The 19,235-nt window shown below is 51.0% G+C and overlaps 1 protein-coding gene across 1 annotated transcript; it reads left to right on the plus strand.

Moving 5' to 3' along the window:
• The first annotated feature begins 9,370 nt into the window (after positions 1-9,370).
• S100A9 (S100 calcium binding protein A9) lies at positions 9,371-12,519 on the plus strand. The gene is made up of 3 exons (XM_012438310.2): positions 9,371-9,470; positions 9,852-10,013; positions 12,183-12,519. The coding sequence occupies exons 2-3, from the start codon at positions 9,876-9,878 to the stop codon at positions 12,402-12,404; spliced, it is 360 nt and encodes a 119-aa protein (XP_012293733.2). The 5' UTR covers positions 9,371-9,470; positions 9,852-9,875; the 3' UTR covers positions 12,405-12,519.
• The last annotated feature ends 6,716 nt before the right edge of the window (positions 12,520-19,235 follow it).

Below are 19,235 nucleotides of genomic sequence, written 5' to 3' on the forward strand. Positions count from 1 at the left end.
GGGGCAGTCGGCTCACCCCTGATTGGCCAGCAGCTCCTTCCCTTCCAGACTTGACCTCCAGGCCCTGCCCTCCTTCTCCAGCTGATGCCTCCTCTGGCCTTCACTCTCCCTGGCCCTAAGGGCACTCCCTCCCTAGGAATGGGGCACTTGGGCTCTGACTTCTGAGAGAGAAGAGGAGAGCCCAGGATCCCTAACAAAAGATGGAAGAGAAGAGGAAGGCAGAGGGCTGAGGCTCCAAGCCAGCTCCGTTTACAGCACCTGGAGAAACTAAAGTGGGAACACACTGAGAGCACCTGGGGACCCGCCCTGTGAATAAGTCCAGGCAGCTCCTCCCTGGGAAAGGGCAAGATTGCCCAACACTCCGGAGACTTCATCCTCGGCCCCAACCTGGGAAAGCCTGAAGGGCCTGAGGGTTGTGTCTGCAACATCTAGAAACTTCCTGCCTGAGAAGATCTAGTCCAGGAGTCTGAAGACTGGATTTAAGTCACTCGCCAACACTCCCTTTTACCAGGGTCACCAGCAGGGTCAGGGTGGCCAGAGAGAAATTGAGGGGTACAGTCTCAGGAAGCAGCTCACGATGCCTAATTCCACCCCGTAGCCTACATGTCTGTCCATCATCCTCCCGCCTGCCACGCCCCACTGTTGGCATCAAGCTGCCACCCACCAGAGAAAGCCTCCCACAGACCGAGAATCTCCAGCTCCTCGCCATGTTCAGTTGTCACCTAATTTCATTCCACATTCTGCAACCTGGGCTTCCAGCCCGTGAGTCTTCACAGAGGAAACTCCGCGTGACACTTCTTTTCCAAGAACGCGGAAGGGTGCAGTCTCCACGGGGACCTGCAGAGCCTCTCATGTCCCAGGGGGTGGGGCAGCCTCCCTAGACACTGAGGAAGTGCCCTGAACCCAGGACAGTTGCTCTCAGTGAACTGCAGCCCCACTGTCAGCCCGGGCGCCCCAAGAATGCTCTCTGGGAGGGGCCCCTTGAGCGTGTGCCAGGTCTACCTGTCATTCACCCCAGTCATGCACCCAGGCCCAGGCTGGAACTGTGTGATGAGCAGGGGCTGCTGAGCTCTGTCCTGGGTGGAGGGTGAACGTGGGACAGAGCCGGAGACAGAGGTGAAGGAGACCAAGAACTGGAGCCCAGGACCAGCACTGCAGGGACCCTGGCAGTTCCCCAGCCTGGCGGTGTGCTGTTTCTCCATGCCTCCAGCTGGCCACCCGTCCTGACTGAGTAGAACGGCTCTCAAAATGAGAAGGTTTCCGGGCCTGGGTCTGGGGCACCAAGGACTTGAGAAGATTCGGTTCCCCTTTTTGGAGGGGCTTGGGGATGGGAAGCCTAAGGAGAGATTGGGTGGTGGATGCCTAAGGGGACCACAGATTCTCTGTCCCATCCAGAGTCTTGAAGACTAACAGGCCGAGGGCATTCTGGGCAAGGGCATCAGGAGGGAGGAAGAGCAGGGTGGGTTGTCCCTCTCTGGTTCTGTGAACTCAGAATCCCAAGAGGACCTCCCAGTCCTGAGTGATCCGGCCCCCAGCCCCATCTCACTCCACACTACTATGGCAGGCTCCCAGCGCTCTCTGCCTTCGCTCCCACCATCCCAGGACCTTCCCCAGTGCCCAGCCTCACTCCCCACCTGTGACCGGAGGCTGCACTTCAGCCTGGCATCTTTGGAAAGGGCTCCATGACTAGTCGGGGCTGGTAGAGCTTCAGAGTCTCTCTTCTCCATTCTAGCACCCATGATGAATTGTAACTACAATCTCCTCAGGGTCAGTCCCCTAGTCTGTCTCTTTACCTGCCTTTAATAAGTGTCATTATTTATATTTAGATTTTTTTTGTCTTCTGTCTTAAACGTCCCCCCCACCCAGCTGTGAACTTCACAGAGGGGGAAATTATACTTTATTCTGTAGTCTTGGGGTTTAGCGTAGTGTCTGGTATAGTGCTGACACATGTTAGAAACTCAATAAATATTTGCCAGAAGAAGGGAGGGAGGGAGGGAGGGAGGGAGGGAGGGAAGAGAGAGAAAAGAAAAGAAAAGAAATGAAGGAAAGAAAGAAGAAACAAAAGAAAGAAGGAAAGAAAGAAAAAGAAAGAAACAAGAAGAAAGAAAGAAAGACAGACAGACAGACTTAAACAGGACACACTTTTAAAAGGTATCAGAAAAAAACAAAAAGGAAAAGCAGGCCGGCACACAGACCTGCTTCAAATAATGCATACCTTGAAGTAGCTAAGCCAGTGGTTCTCAAAGAGTGGCCCAGGGAAGCCTGGGAGACCCGAAGACCCCTCGGGGGGTTCATGAGATCAAAACCAATTCCAGAACAGTATTCCCTGAACTGCCCACCACAGGAAGCTGCCCACAAACCAAGACTCCCAGCTCCTCACTTTCCTCGCCGTGCTGATATTTGCACTGATGACACAAAAACAATAGCAGGTAAAACTGTTGGAGACGTGAACCTAGGTGTGGCGTCAGACTGCACCAGCGGTCATCATATTCTTCACAGTGTACTCCTTCCAGAAAAGGAGGCTCACTTAAGAATGTTCTTGACGAAGCAATGAGAATTTCTCATTTTATTAGATCTCAACCTGATTCTCTCAAGGAATAGCATTTGTGTGCTCGACTTGGGAACTGAACCAACCGCTTATTTCATGGAACGCCACAAACAAATAACATAAAACAAGTGATAGCCAAACTATGGATACTCATGTATGGGTATGTGGCATACATTTTCTTGAAAATTAACAAAGTGAGCCTTTCACTTCTAAGAAAACAACTAGAATTTGTTAGCATCATAAAATTGGAGTTTTCAGGCAAAAATTCAAATTTTGGAAAATTTGTGTCTGCCACCACGAGTTTGACAGCTTCCCAGTACTTGAAGACTTTACTGATGAGATCAGTGGCGATATTAACAAATGTGGTTTATTCATATGTGTGTGTGATACATACAAATATGTATATATATTGGGTAATAAACGATGTCAGCATTTAGATGAAGTACATAACTCAGTTAACCAATATTTTCCAAATGACCAAAATATAAAGTCACAAAGTCATGTTTGGACAAAAGATCCATTAAATTTTAAGACAGACCAATTGATTCTAATGTAACAGAGAACAAAGAATTCATTGATATGGTCTCGGACTCCACATTGCAACTATCCTTTGAGAAACCACCACATGTTGGGTTTTGATGTCATATCAAAGAAGAATATCCACAATTATGTATTTAAAGGCTATTAATGTATTCATCCCCTTTGCAACTACTTATCTGTGGGAGATTGGATTTTCTTCAAATCTTCAATCAAAGCAACATACAGCAACACCTTGTACACAGAAGTAGATGTGAGAATCCAGCTGTCTTCTTTGAAGACATACAGTAAATAGGTCTTCAAAAATGTTTTAAAAAAATAATAACACTCTTCTCACTAGCTTTTAAATATATATATAATTATTTTTAATTTTTAAAAATGTGGTAATATGTAATGTGTTTATTAATGGTACTTTGGGTGAGTTAATAAATAATTTTTAATTTTTTAAACTTTTAATGTAGCAAATGTTGATGCATATAATCCACAAAAGCTCTTTGGGATACTCAATAACTTCTATGAGTACATATAAAAGGTTCCAGAGAGCAGAAAGATTGAAAACCAGAATCCCACAGCCTGTTCTTATGCATGTAGACCACAAGGTGGCAGCATGCGCCCTCTGATAACTCCGGAGCCGGGTTTCACTCACTAGGAGTCTCTGAGCAACTTCTTTCTCCGTAACTCCCCTCCACTTCCTTTCTTACCTTCCTGCCTCTGTGTTGCACATCTTTTTTTTTTTTTTAACTAACTAGCTTTATCCACCAACAGCTTCTTAATTACAGGAAATAGCAATCTCCTAAGCATAAGTTCTGGCCAAACCAAGCCAGGCATTCATTTCAGTCTGCAAACATTTGTCAGGTGTCACTCATATGCAAAGCTTATCATCCAGGATGAGTAAATTGAGAACACTGCTCTCAAGTAGTTGATAATCTAGTGAGGGAGACAGATCCAAAGGCCAGCGATTATAAAGGCTGCTGAGTGTGAAAACCCTTTATTCTTTTTTTTTTTTTATTGCATTTTAGGTTTTGGGGTACATGTCAAAAACATGCAAGGTTGTTGCATAGGTGCATACGTGGCAGTGTGATTTGCTGCCTCCCTCGCCTTCACCTATATCTGGCATTTCTCCCCATGCTATCCCTCCCCAACTCCCCACCCCCCCACTGTCCCCCCCTCCCCTCAACAGACCCCCGTGTATAGTGCTTCTCTCCCTGTGTCCATATGTTCTCCTTGTTCAACACCCACCTATGAGTGAGAACATGTGGTGTTTGATTTTGTGTTCTTGTGTCAGTTTGCTGAGAATGATGTTTTCCAGGTTCATCCATGTCCCTACGAAGGATGTGAACTCCCCGTTTTTAATGGCTGCATAATACTCCATGGTGTATATGTGCCACATGTTTCCTGTCCAGTCTATCATCGATGGGCATTTGGGCTGGTTCCAGGTCTTTGCTATTGTAAACTGTGCTGCAATGAACATTCGTGTGCATGTGTCCTTATAGTAGAACGATTTATAATCCTTTGGATATATGCCCAGTAATGGAAAACCCTTTATTCTTTACAAAGCACTGTGGACTTCAAAGGGAGTCCTGAGAGCGGAGGATGCCAACAGCCAGATGCTGAGATACCCGCCAAGAACTCCCGCAGGGATCTGGAACCTAGGGACATAGCGAGGCCAAAAGCCAGGTTCCCAAGAGATCAGGGAGGAGAAAGGACTGAAACAACAGAAGCCAGGGGACAGAAAAGGGAATGACAGCTTTCTCAATTTTGAAGGTGGCATGTCTGAGAAATTAGAAGGATGATGAGCAGAGGCAGCCAAGGTGAAGATGGGGGAAGGATTCAGCCTTGGGGAAGCTTAGGTTGAGGGTCTAAGAAGCCAGATCACTGGAGGGGCCTCACCGTGGATGCTGGAGCAGCCCCACATGGGGGCAGGAGTGGGGCTGCCGTCAGCAGGGGGCCTCAGAGACCTCGGGACGGCCAGTCAATGGAGGCCTCGAGGATGCCAGGGGTGGCCAAAACTTGGAGTGGACTGAGTCCAAACGTGGTAGGACAATGGTCTGAAGCTACCTGTGGATAACTTCTCTAAGTCATCCTAATGCACTAGAATCTAGAATAAGCACTGGGGAAAAGGAGGAGGTCGGGGGCTTGTGGTTGGGAGACCCATATCCAGAGATCTCCATGGAAGAGTACCTGGGACTCCAGCAAGAAGGAAGGGAGGGAGTGGAGGAACAGGCAGCAGGCTGTGCACAGCCTGGGAGGGGCTGGGCCTCAGGCATCAGTCCCAGTAAGGAGAAGGACCTGACTTCACCTGTAGGTGGAGCAAGTAAGCCAGGAGAGAGTGTCCGGGAGCCACGAGGTTCATGGTGATCAGGGAGCCCACCAAGAGTCCATCAAAACCTGGAATCTGTGCTAGAAATGACCAAAGGGCTAGCTGTCCCAATCTCCTCATGTAATGGACAAGAAAATGGAGGCCCACACGTGGAAAATGACTTCTAAAGAACACCAGCAAGTCTAGGAAAGCTAGGACTGGAACCCAGCTCAGTCCCACTGTGTACCTGCTGTAACACCCCCATTACAACACAGGAGGGGCAAGGCTCCCTGAGAGGCCACGGCGGGGTGGCGGGGGCTGCAGGAAAGGGAAAGACAGACCCACAGTGGGTCCGGTCCCAGGCATCAGGGAAAGAGCACACTGATTTGATGGTAGCTGCAGGACCCTCTGCCTGCTTGTTTGCTTTTTTGTTTTTTGTTTGTTTTGTTTGTTTGTTTGTTTTTGAGAAGGAGGCTCTCCCTGTCCCCCAGGCTGGAGTGCAATGGCGCGATCTCAGCTCACCGCAGCCTTCGTTTCCCGGGTTCAAGTAATTCTCCTGCCTCCGCCTCCTGAGTAGCTGGGATTACAGGCACACGCCACCACGCCTGGCTAATTTTTTGTATCTTTAGTAGAGACGGGTTTTCACCATGTTGGCCAGAATGGTCTCGAACTCCTGACCTCTTGATCCACCCTCTTCAGCCTCCCAAAGTGCTAGGGTTACAAGCATGAGCCACTGCGCCCAGACGCTTATTTGTTTTTTAACCCAAAAAAATGCCCTTTTCTCCCAGTGAGAACCTCAAGCCGTTGTACAGAGCCAGGAAAATTGGCCCACCCACTTCACACCCTAGCAGGAGGCTCTGAATCTCCCTGCAAAATGCGTACCCAGAGGGGAAGACCCCCATCCCACCATCCCTCAGTCCAACCTCTGGCCTCGCCTGGCAGTGAGGAGACAGGTGGGGGTCAAGCACCTACTGATCACACCAGGACTTTCTGCTTTGGTCGCAACCAGAATGACTCAGCCCTGGCCTTACCTGGGCCCGGGCTAGCCTGGAACCTGGGGGCCTGCAGTGGCCTTCTAAGATGAGGGCACACTGTTAGCATCGGACCCCCCAAGGGCAGACTCCCGTCTGTTTTGAAACCCTGGCTGGCTGCTCAGTCCCACCCACTGCTGAGCCTTCTCTCTCCCCTCCCCCTATTTTACTTTCACTCTGAACCATCCCTAAATGACTACTCAGTGGCTCTGCAGAAAGTCACAGAGCAGAGGGCGACAGACCAATGTTCATGTCACATTCACTCACTTCATCATTGATTCATGCACTCCTGCATTTATTCAATCAACCAGCATTCATCCAGTGCCTTCCGAGCCAGCCCTTGCCCACTGCTAAGACTCCAGAGGTGAGCAGCAGCATCGCTGCTCAGAGGAGCCACAGGGGCGTGGAGGAGTCAGAAAGTCGACCTGAAGTCAAGAGCTCCGTGCCAAAGCAGAGGTTCCTGATGGCCGCACTCCAGCAGTCAGGGTTGCTCAGCACACACCCTGCTTCATTGCCATGCTTTTTTTGTTTTTATTTTAAATTCATGGACAAATGGTATTAAACAGGAGCTTTCACATAAAGATTCAGATGTCCGGGGCCTTCAGGAGGTCCAAGAACATCCGGTCCACTTTCCCACGCGGCAGCCCTGGCCTGAGACTGGCTGTCGCTTCAGGTTAGGAATGTTCTCGTTCCCCATGGTCGCCACCGCTGCCCAGTGTCCCCAACCCTGAGGCCCCATATGAGTGGCCACAAGTTGCCCTACTGCTGCCGTTGATGTTCTCACGCCCCGCCAGCTTCACCTTAAGTCTGGTTCCTGCAAGGCTGAGTCGGAGATCTTTGGTCCAGGGTGAAAAGTGCTGTGACAGAGGCAGCAGAGGGCGCTATGGGAACACACAGGAAGGGCACCGGGGCACTGCAGGGACTGCAGAACAGGCTTCGTGGGCACACGCAGCTGCTGGCTGCTGGCTGGGCTTCCTCCATTAGCTTAAACAATGGAAGGCGGGCTTGGATAGGGAATCTACCTCATGCATTCCTGAGCTGTGTGTGCACCGTTTATTCACTCCTCGGTGACTCAGGCATTCAAGCACTCTTTCATTTATTTATTAACTACTTGCTGTGTGCTTGGCACTGTGCCAGGCCCTGTCCTTAGCCACCAAGAGTTTAAAGCGTGATTTGGAAGACAGGATATAGGACTATGTCTCCCCTGTGTATGGCGATTCATTCATCAAGTTCTCCCAGCGTCTAGCATTAGTATCTGCCACTCAGCAGGTGCTCAACAAACACTTGTTGCACAAATGAATGAAAAGATTATTAGTAACAATACCTCTTATTTACTGACCTCTTCCCAACTTTCCACGTATTGTCGCAATCCTCAAGATAGGTCCCGTTATTATCCTATTTTATTGATAAGAAAAGTAGGGCACAGAGAAGTTAAGTAAATCACCTAAGGTCACACAGCCAGTCTGAACTCCATGTATGTCTCAGCAGTGCAAGGCGGGCCACACTCAGGGCCAATGCTTAGCACACACAAAGACTGCATCAGGCCATCAGAGGACAAAGCAGTCAGGAGGAGCCGGGGCAATAAAGGAAGGCTCCACGGAGACAGAACAAAAGGACCAGTGGAGGCAGAAGAGAACCATCTTTCCTGATGGGGGGGCAGCAAGCAAGAGGGAGGCCCAGGGCGGGCCCTCCATACTGCCTTCCAGGGGTGAGGGGAAAGGATGACGGCAAGGACATCGGCAAGGATCACTCAGCAAATCCAAGGGTGTCCCTGGTGCCAAGCCCTGCGCTGTGTGCCTAGGAGAACACGAACACGAATGAGAACCTACCTTTGAGGATCTACAGCCAGCTGTTGGACAGAGGCAAAATATGTAAACAGTTTTACTCCAGGAAAGCAAGTTTTGAGGGCCAGACGTGATAAGAGAATCATTGTCAGGAAAACAGAGACTGTTTCCAAATGGGAAGCACAGAGCAATCTCCTTGAAAGAGAGCACATTGGAACTGAGCCGTGGGGGTGGGCAGAATATCACTGTGGAGTGGGGGAAGGGCACTCCTGCGGTGGCAAGGTGGGAGGTGGGAGGTGGGCCCTGCGTGCCCACAGTGGGCAGGGAAGTAGTGAAGGGGAAGCTGGCCAGACAGGCAGGGCCATTCCCAGAGGGCTCTGTGTGCAGGGCTAAGCCATAGGCAGTGGGGAGCCACTGGAGGTTTGCAGCAGGGGAATGACATGTCTTGCCCACCAAGAGGCTACGGAAAAACAGTTGTCTCCCAAGTTATAAGTTCCTGAAACCCTTGCTGGGAGCAAGGATTTAGGAAAATGATGCTGAGAGATGCTAGAAACATTCTCCCTGAGGCTCTCTCACTCAGACTGCAAAAGGGAGGTGTCATCAAAATCACCCTTAACCAGGAACCAGAATAGCTGGGTCCAGTTCCTGCCGAGTCAGCAACCAGCTATGTGACCTTGCTCAGGTCCGTCTCTGGGTGTCAGTTTTCTCATCTACAATGCAAGAGAGTTGTCCACCTCTGAGAACCCTTCTAACCCCAACTCCCACCCTGTGAATCTAAGAATCCCACACCCACCCCTCATCCTCCTAAGTACCACAGAGCCAGGCAAGCATGGGGGAGGGCTCGGGTCATCCTTGTTACACTGAAAGGAAGGGGCAGACTGCCCACGGGGGGCGGCCGAGAGGGTCAGGCCCCCATAGGTCCTCAGCCCACTGCAACCTCAAGGGGGACGGGGTGCTGAGGGGTGCCAGAGAAGCAGCAGGCTCACTCAGGGGGAACAGGGGATTAGGATAGAAGGAAATGAACTAAACAACCAGCTTCCTCCAAAAGCAGTTCCAGGCCAGGGCTGGGAATTTCACAAAAAGGCAAAAGGCGCTCTGTGAACACTTCCTGCTCCGCCCCAGCCCCCTTCCTGGCAGCATTGCCACACGGCTCACTTGTGAGGCAATCTTCCGGAGACAGGGCCAGAGGGCCAAGCGTCCCAGCCAGGAGCTGCTATAAATGCGGAGCCTGCACAGCTCTGGCAAACGCTCTGTGTGACTCCTCGGCTTTGGTAAGTGAGCTGTCAGCTTCCCCAGGCAGGAGCCTGCCTGCCAATTCCTTCTTTCCTTCCCTAACCCAACTTCCTTCCAAATCCTCCTCCTGGAAGCCCTCCTTGGTTGGCCCTGCCCACTTTAAAGCTTCTTTCACATTTTCTTAGGTCGTGTTCCGCTAGGGCCTCCTGCCCTCAAATGCTTTGCTTTTTGGCACTCTCTAGATATTCTAAAAATCATTTTGTATGTGTGTGTAACGGGTGATCTCCCAGTTAAGTTGCAATCTGTGCTTCTATTTTGCGCTTCCCCCACTGTTTCTGTGAGTGCTTAGTAGGAAGTGCCAAAGAAGCTTGACAGCCTTTTCTTCTAAGCGCCCCAACTCTTGCTTCTTCATTATGCAGACAGAGTGCAAGACGGCTTTCGAAATGTCTCAGCTGGAACGCAGCATAGGTACCATCATCGACACGTTCCACCACTACTCTGTGAAGCTGGGGCACCCAGACACCCTGAACCAGAGGGAATTCAAACAGCTGGTGCAAGAAGAGCTGCAAAACTTTCTCAAGGTAGGGCTGGACTCTGGCAGGTCTGAGCCAGCCTCACGGCAGTTTGGGTTGAGAGGGAAGATGGGGCTGTGGTCTACAGCAATCAAGGGGAAGATCTGAGCTCCTTGGACTCAGCCCCCAGACTTAGCAGGTGTCCTATTACACAGGGCAGGTGCTCCCCGTTACACAGGACCACAGGGTCAAGAAACTGCTCAGTTGAACACCTGCTGTGTGGGGTCCTGTTCTGGGCAGAGGGATGTAGTGATGAATGGGAGGCTCACTATTCTGGTGGAGGGGACACGCAATAAAGTTGTTGACCAGTAAAGAGCACAGATAAAGCCAAATGCCAATAAGTGGCTGGAAGAAAATGAGAGAGAGTGCTGTGGGCAATGTGGGCTGGGTGGGAGGGAGGTGACCTGTTAGGATACGTGAGAAAGGCCACTTTGAGGAGTTGACATTTGAGCTGAGCCCTTAATGTTGGCAAGGGAAACCCCTAAGGACGACCCTTGGCACAAAGCTGAGGAGACCCTAAGCCTCAGGCGGGAACTTGGGGTGGAAGACTTGGAAGGCTTTTCTAGTCCTGAGGGTCTGTGGTGGAAAGCGAATGCATAAACAGCACGTGGAGAGTACCTGGCACAGCACTCAGGGAGCTGGGAGGTTTTTCTCCTGTTCCAAAAACGATGAGGCGGTTCTAAGAAAAAGGCTGAGCACTTCCAACAGGCTTTTTGTTTCCAAATTTGGGGAATGTGGGGAAACAGAGGCCTGCATCAAAAAGGGTGGAACACATGGGTCTCAGTCTCAGTTCCATTCCCCGAGCCAGACATCCTGGAGTAGGTCCTCAGTCCTCCCAGGGTCCCTCCCCGCACCTTGGTAAGGTGGAGAATTGCTGCCTTCGGAGGTATTAGGGACCCTGACAGTTCCCCATAGGTGGGGACCTCAGGCAGGCAGGATGCTGGGTGGGGTAGACATGAGAGTGCCCAGTGGAGAGGCTGCATGGCGAAGTTCTCCTCCGTGTGACCCCCATGCCCGCTCCACCCCACACCTGACTTCCCCCTCCAGAAGCAAAGTGATGCTGTGGGAAAGGAAGCAGGGCCTAGTGGAAGGGCTGCGCAGGAGAGTGCTCGCATTGGCTGGCTGCCCCACAGGCCCTGGGAGGGGACTTAGTGAGGCGACCCAGACAGAGGGTGGCAGAGCTGGAACCAGCCCATGCTCTCTCGTGCCCCACCTAGGTCTTCCACCTCCCCTGATGTCTCCCCTTCTATACTTTATCACACCCTTGAAGGTCAACGGAGCACATACTCTGCTCTCTCTCCCTCCATGTCCCCTACCCACACCTAGTTTTTCTAGGTGCTTCCCCCCGCTGTGTTGCTTGAAATGAGTTTCACTAATTGTTAACCTCCAGAGGGAAGGGAAGGAAGGGCAGTGGAGGGATGGGAGTGGAACTGGCCTCTTAAGTCAGATCTGAATTTGCATGCCCTGAGCAGTCAAGCTGGAAAACTAATGGCCCTCTCTAGGACCGGTTTCAAGTCTTCCTCCAGGAAGCTATCACTCCTAGCTGTTAAAGTTGTTATGAGGACCAAATGAGGTGACATTTCCAGGCTTACTCATGCCATGACCTGGGCAAGTCCCTGGAACTCAGCTTCCTCTTCTATAAATAGAAAACCAGGCCGGGTGCGGTGGCTCACGCCTGCAATGTCAGCACTTTGGGAGGCCAAGGCAGGTGGATCACGAGGTCAGGAGATCGAGACCATCCCGGTCATCATGGTGAAACCCCATCTCTACTAAAAATACAAAAATTAGCTGGGTGTGGTGGTGCGCACCAGTAGTCCCAGCTACTTGGAGGCTGAGACAGGAGAATTGCTTGAACCCGGGAGGCGGAGGTTGCGGTGAGCCGAGATCACGCCATTGCACTCCAGCGTGGGCAACAAGAGCGAAACTCTGTCTAAAAAAAAAAAAGAAAGAAAAGAAAACCAGCACCCGAGTCGCAGCCCTGTGCAAGGAATAAACTGGAGGGTATTTGGTGCGTGCTCAGTGTCCGCTCCATTGTGGGCACTCAGCCCATGGTCATTCTTAATTTTTGAATTGAGCCCCAGGGCGAGGCTTCCCTGTATATTTGTCAGCTGGCCATTTGCTCCTGGTCCCCCACCCCGGCCACACCCAGCCCTCACAGCCTTCTCTCCCCACCCACAGAGCAAGGAGAGGAATGAGCAGGACATAAACCACATCCTGGAGGACCTGGACACAAACACAGACAAGCAGCTGAGCTTCGAGGAGTTCATCATGCTCATGGGAAGACTAACCTGGGCCTCCCACGAGCATATGCACAAGGATGACCACGGCCCCGGCCACCACCATGGGCCAGGCCTTGGGGAGGCACCAGGCCACGGCCACGGCCACGGCCACGGCCACTAACCAGGAGGCCAGGCCACCCTGCCACTGCCCAACCTGGGCCCCGGGGGCTGTTATGCCAAACTGTCTCAGCTGTGAGGCTAGGGGCTAAGGGCAAATAAAGTCTTCCTCCAAGTCAGTGCTCTGCGTGCTTCTTCCATGTCCTCTCCAACCCTTCCTTCCTAGGGCTCTGGGCATTCGATGGCCCTGTCCTTATCTGTGGCTCAGCCCCCTCATTCAGTAAAACAAAATGAGAAGCAGCAAAACGTGGGTCTGTGCTGAGCCCATGGGCTCACCTCCCTGAGCATGTCCTCACCGCTGACTTCAGGCCCCACTGCTCAGATCCCAGGCACCCTGCCCCATCTCAGACACCCCATCCAGCTCGTCAAATGGCCCTTGTCACTGTACACTGTAGGAAGCAAAAGGGCATGTCCCTACCCCTTGATGTACCAGTTACCTCCCCAGTCAGACAACCCTGTCTTCACCCATTGCAGTCTACACAGCCCTCTCTCTCCTAATAGAATTCTGTTCTTCTCAAAGTATTCCAGAAATGGACCTAGCCGGTGCCAGGTCGGGGGAGGAATACTGGCACTCAGGTAGTGGAAACAAGGACAGATCTGGTGTGTTTACCCTCAGACTCTCTGGATCCAAGAGAGCAACTGTGTCTCTCTTAACAGAGCTGCCACCCTAATTGACAGGGTGCTCACACAAGTGGGAATCTGGGAGCTTAGCCCTAGGCCCACCCTGGTCTCAACAGGATGACAGAGTAAAGAAACGAGTTTCAGTCCTGGCTCTGCAGCTAAAAGACTCAGTGCCTACCATAACGAGTCTATGCTTTGGGTCCGGAGAGCCTGGGGATCTGAAGACTCTGATTTGAAGCTTTGAGGGCCAGCTGTCCTATCTGGGGGGTAGCTGAGAGCTGGGGCCAGCACAGGTATCCGCTTCTCTCTGCGAATCTTACTACCAGGACTGGCTCTAGCTGTGCAGGGCTGCTGCTGCTGCTCTCCTTCACACTGCCCCAGACCAAGTGCTCACTTCAGGGACTCTTCTGCCATCTTCCTGCGCTTTGGCTCTAAAGTCCCTTTCCTACGTTGTAACCAGTGGGGGTGGGCCTTCCAAAAACCATAGTCCAGATCAAGGTCCTCTGACCCCTGTCCCTCAGCAGAAAGAAGGTTCGCAGAATTAGGATCTGGGGAGCTGGAAGATGACCAGCGGTCGTCTACTCTCCTTTTTCATAAGTGAAAAGAACCAAGCTGTAACATGGAGAGAGACTAGTCCAAAGTCATGCAAGTGACAGAGTTGTTTGAAACAGTTCAGTACGAAAACTCGCTTGAGTCACAACTGCTCCGCGGGCTGCACCTCCCCAGCTCCTTCCCCAGGGCAGAGCAGGAAGATACAGAGCTGCCAGGGGTGGATTTCAGCCCTCTCCTCACAGCCTGGCTATGGTTTGCCCCCAACCTGCCTGTTGCAGATTCCTGCTCTAAGACCCTCGGGGCTCTGCTCTGGGTGCAGGCTTTTAAGGGCTCCCAATCAAGGGTATGAGGATGTTTCCAGGAACTGTCTCTGGCTGAGAGCTTAGGCATCAGAGTCTAGAAGCCCCCACCAGTCCCGTCTGTGTCTGACTTGAGGAACTGACAGCTGGGGACACTCATCTTCTGACAGCCTTCTGCTTCCATGCTCACATCCAGGGAGGAGTCACTGTCTTCATTCCCATCTGAACACAGCTTGGTACTGGGGAGAGAGAAGCATCCTGGGGATTGGAGGGCCTGAGACCAGATGCTTCCAGTAGAGGGGTAAGTGTTCCCCCTAGGCCCTCTGCCCACCATTACTTATCACAATGTGCCTACATATGTTTATGACTCTGCCTATCCCTCTAAACTGATAACTCCAAGAGAGAAATGTCCATGGAATCTGTCTTTTTTTCTGCTTTATTCCCAGCACCTACAGTAGTGGCTGCTACATAGAAGGTTCTCAATAAATATTGCCTGTATAATGTTCTAAAATTTCTCATGTGTTCCATGCTCTCTTCTCAAGGGATGGTATCAGAAAAAGAAAAAAAAAAAAAAAGCAAGAGGAGATCAAAACTTGCAAATGGAAGGCTTCTGCATTAGCATTATAGAATCTCAAACCTGAAGGTAAGGAGAAGCAAGTTGAGGGAATCTGAAGGCGCCTCCACCCCTCTGTTCAATCAGACCAATTCAATGTGAAGAAAGAGATTTTTCTTGAAAAAAAACATGAAAACTATTGATTTAATCCAATCTGTCCCACCCCACACCCTAGAGTGATTCTCGCCAACATCCCTGCCAAGTGGTTGAACCAACCTTGCCTGAATTCCTCCAGGAAAGGAGAGTGTCCTCCTTTGGTAGTGATACTTGGAATGTCCCTCATTACACTGAGACAAAATCCATCTCCTCATGCCCACCCAGCATTAGTCCTATTTTTCCTCCTTTGAGGACACAGAATATATCTAACCCCTTATCATCTGTCCTCCCATCCATGTGTACATTCCGCCACTTCTTCAAAACACCCTACCTAAATTACATCCATGCTTTCTCCAGCCTCTTCACCTTTGCACCAGAAACACTATGCTCCATCCTGGTGTTTCTTATAAGTCTTAGGGTCCATCAAGCCTCAGAGCCTGTGCTACTGCCTCCTTGCCATCCACTCTTCTCAAGAATATAGGGGCTTCCTCCTCCAGGCCCACAGAACTCTCTGATAATTCCACCATTGCACTTCAAATACTGAGTTGTAACCTCTCATTTGCCAAGACTATGAGCCCCTGAAATCAGGGACTATGGCTGATTTTCCTCACATTCCAGATCCCAGCACGGACCAAGCTCTCAGTGAGCATTTGTGGATGAACAAGTGAAGATAGGATGGTTCTAGAGCAGAACTGGGTGCTTTGCTTGAATGTGGGTGTGAGGTGGGGTTGGGGGGTGCCAGCTGTCTGGAGACCTGAGACTGGCAGAGAGCAGAGCAGCTGAGCAGGAGGATGACTTGAGGCCTCCTCAGGCACCAAGGGTTCTTCCATTTGCCTTGTCTCTAGTAATTCAGTCTGCATGTAGGTGACTGTTTCAGACCCTGGGGGAAGATCTGACAGCAAGCTATTTTCACCCTGTGAAGTTTTCTTTAAACACAGTTGAACAGAGCTCATCAAGGTAACTTAACCTCTTCCTTCCCATTAGCCTATCTCATTTCAAAAAAAAAAAAAAAAACCTAGTTTGGTTGAGTAGAGTGGAGTGGGCTTCTTTGATCAGATAGAGAGAGCAAGCAGGCTGGGAGCGGTGGCTCACACCTGTAATCCCAACACTTTGAGAGGCCAAGGTGGATGGATCACGAGGTCAGGGGATGGAGGCCATCCTGGCCAACATGGTGAAACCCCGTCTCTACTAAAAATACAAAAATTAGCTGGGCATGATGGTGTGTGCCTGTAATCCCAGCTACTCGGGAGGCTGAGGCAGAAGAATCGCTTGAACCAGGGAGTTGGAGGTTGCAGTGAGCCAAGATTGTACCACTGCACTCCAGCCTGGCAACAGAGAGAGACTCCGTCTCAAAAAAGAAAAAAAAAAAGAGAGAGAGAGCAAGAATGTCCATGTCAAGGTTAAGATTCCCAATCCAAGTGAGAATCAGTAGCTATTTCTGTGATTAATGAGTCTTTTGGGGAAACATGACCTTTGAGGACTTTCCCAGCATTGTGGTGACTAAAGAACCAGAGAAAACCTGTCATCAGATTGTCAACAATTCCTGCAACAATGAGTTTCCCTCCAGTCTGGGGTTAGCAGTGGAACCTGAACTGCTGGATGCCTTTCTGGGAGGCATGAGGAAGGATCAGTAGTGGTCTGGCTGCTGAACTCTGCCCAGATACTTGACAGTGCTCTGAATGTGGTCCAGGGCCTGGGTGGTGGTGGCGTGGCTCCAGAACTTGGGGGAGAAATGAATTCACTTATCCATTCACTTGTGTGTTCCCTCATTCACTCAACAGACATTAACTGCAGACTTACTGTGTGTCAGGCACGGTATCATGCTCTAAGGGGCCTTCGTGATAAATAAGGCTTGTCCATGTTGTCAAGGGGCTCTCAGGCCTGTGGGGAGACGAGACAGCTCTTCCAGTGATTCTCATGTGGGAAATGAGAGGCCAGGAAGGTGCAAAGTTCAGTGGATCTTTGAGGTGGGAAGGATGCCCTTCCCTGGAGCCATCTCCATGGAGGGACGAGTATCAGTGTGACATCAAGGCTGGCACCTGTAGTCATCCCAGGATAAACGTGAAGGTGCTTCCAGAGGCCACATGTGCAAAGGCCCGAAATGGGCAGGTGTGGGGTTTGAGTGGGAATGAGGAGCACTGGGGGCGTGACGGGGACAGGTGAGAGACACAGCAGAGAACAGGGTAGGTACCAGGCCAAGGAGCTCACGCTCCATCCAGCAGAATGGGGGCAGAGCCCTGAAGGCTTCAGGGAGGGCAACGATGTAATCACATTTGCATTTCATAGAAGTTTCTCTATCTGTGTTTCATGGGATGGATTTGGGATAGGAGTGAGACCCCAGGCACACGGCCTGTGGGGAGTCTGCCGCAATAGCACGGGTGAGCACTCAGGAGAGCCCAAGGGTGCTTCTCAGAAGCAGTAAAGTTAGTCAGAGCCTCAAACTACCCCAAGCTTCACCTTAGTTAGGCAAGGTGTGACTGCAACATGATAAATATTATTTCATGCTGTTTGCCAAGACCCTTCCAGGAAGGAAGATCTCAGCTTTCACCAGGCCAGTGAGGCAAGCTTACACAACCCTGATGCAGCCCTGCTCTGAAGCAAGCTCATAATCCAACCCCAACACGCTGCCCCCTTCCAGCAGTTGCTTAAAATGTATATTTTAGAAAGCCTGGTGTCATGGATTTTGACACTCCAATTACCAAAGTGACAGCAGGACTGAAACAACTGGTTACTCAAGTCCTATTGCCTCCTGGGGCTCTGGCCTGAAACCACTTTTCTCTCCCAGGACAACAATCAGTCCCTGGATGATTGGACCCCCACTCCCTGTCTTCAGAGAGCCGTCCCCAGACACAGGAGACAGGGAAGGGGAGCCCACGTGGGAGAGCCAGCTGGCCTCCTTCCTGAGTGTCTACAGAATGCAGAGTCCCAACTAATCGCGGAGCACTGCCATTGGTGCCGGGTCAAAACAACTACATCTAGGTTTTCCTTTTCTCCATGAGTTCTCCCACTCTTGCCCTCATACCCAAAATTGCCGCAGGCAGACTGTACGGTGAGGAAGGGGTTTGTTGCCAAGACTGAGATGAAGAGGGAAGAGGAGGGTAGCCCCCGGTGTGTGCAGCAGGGGCGGCAGGGTTCCAGCATGCAGCCTGTGCCTGCAGCAGACTCCACCTTGGCTTGGAGTCTGTTCCTCCCTCCTCTCCTCTGCCTCTCCCTCTACCTTTTCCCTCTTGATTTTCCCCCTCTTCCTCTCTCTACCTTTTCTACATCTTCTCTCCGAGCTTTTTCTCACTTGCTGCCTTCTGCCCTCCTGTTCTCTGTGGTAAGATGCAGTTCTACGTGGCTGGGTGCTTTCAGGGAGGGGAATCCCTTTGTGAAGGAACTAGGGATCATATCTAACCAGGAATGGCTCCTTCAAAACATACGATGTCCCACTTTCCAGTCTACTCCTAATAACAAAAGGAGACAATCACAGGGGACAGTTGGTGAAGGTCTTGGGGAATTGAATCTGGAAAGGTAAGCAAGGGAGCCACGATAACTACCTTCAAATATCGCCAAGGTCCAGAGAGAGGAGCGCACCCCAGGCAAGGCCTCCGAAGCCCGCTGTGGCATGGGTCATTTGCTGCCAGGCCCTCCCCCTCTCCCAGCACCGCCTCAAGCATTACCCTCGTATTCTACTTGGGGTGTTCATTCCCTCCGGTAGAAAACAGCTCCATGCAAAGAAACCAACACTCATCAGTTACTTATCCAGTCTGCAAATCTTCATTGAGTAGCAGCTAAATGCAGAGCACTGTTATAGGTGCTGGGTCAACAAAACTGCATCTAGGGGAGAGTCAGACAAGAGGCAAGTCAAGAAATAGATAGCCCAGATCATTTCAGACAGTTATGAGTTCCGCAGAGAAAATAAAAGACACGTGCTAGCCGGACTGCTCTGTGAGCCAGCAGCCGGGCAAGGAAGCAACCCTGGAAAGGAAGCCTGGATGACGAGAAGCCATCTCCACAAAGGTTTCACCCCAAACACGTCGGGGAGCCTTTGGAGGAGTTTAATGAGGCAGGTGATGTTATATGATGTGTCTGGAGGAGATCACTCAGGTGGGTGTGTGGTAGACTGGGAAACCCCAGAGTAGAAAAATGAGGACTGGTTAGGAGGCTGCTGAGCCTGGTTTTAGGTCAAATATTGTGCTAGATTTCCTGCCCTCATGGAGCCCTCAGTCCAGCGGGGGCACAAGTACCAAACAGGTCTTTTCTGTACAATGTAACGTTGTGGGCAAAAGACGAGCAGAGGCAGATGAGAAGCACAGATGCCCTGAGAGGAGAGAGGAGGCACTTTTTGCCTGTCTTCTTGGCTCAGGGTGGGGCAGGGGCAGGGGGGAGGAGGGAGAAGGATAACTTGCTTGGACTAATGCCCAAGCTGAGTTTTGAAAGGGCAAGAGTTACACTTCCATGTCCCCAGTGCTATGTTAGGCAATGAGAGAAATCAGAGAAACACAGGAAGTAGGGGCTCTTGCCCTCCAGATTTTTAGTTTGCTTTATCTTAACTTGAAAGCCTTCCTTTTTTGGCCAAGTCAAAATGACGGAACCTCGTCATTCTCACATCAGGGGCTTCTGATAGCCATTTTGTTGAGCCCAGATCCTTCTCCTGAGCTCCAAGGGCCTG

Source organism: Aotus nancymaae, unplaced genomic scaffold (assembly GCF_030222135.1).
Source record: "Aotus nancymaae isolate 86718 unplaced genomic scaffold, 86718_ANA_hifiasm-v0.15.2.pri h1tg000108l, whole genome shotgun sequence".
Taxonomy (NCBI): Eukaryota; Metazoa; Chordata; class Mammalia; order Primates; family Aotidae; genus Aotus; species Aotus nancymaae.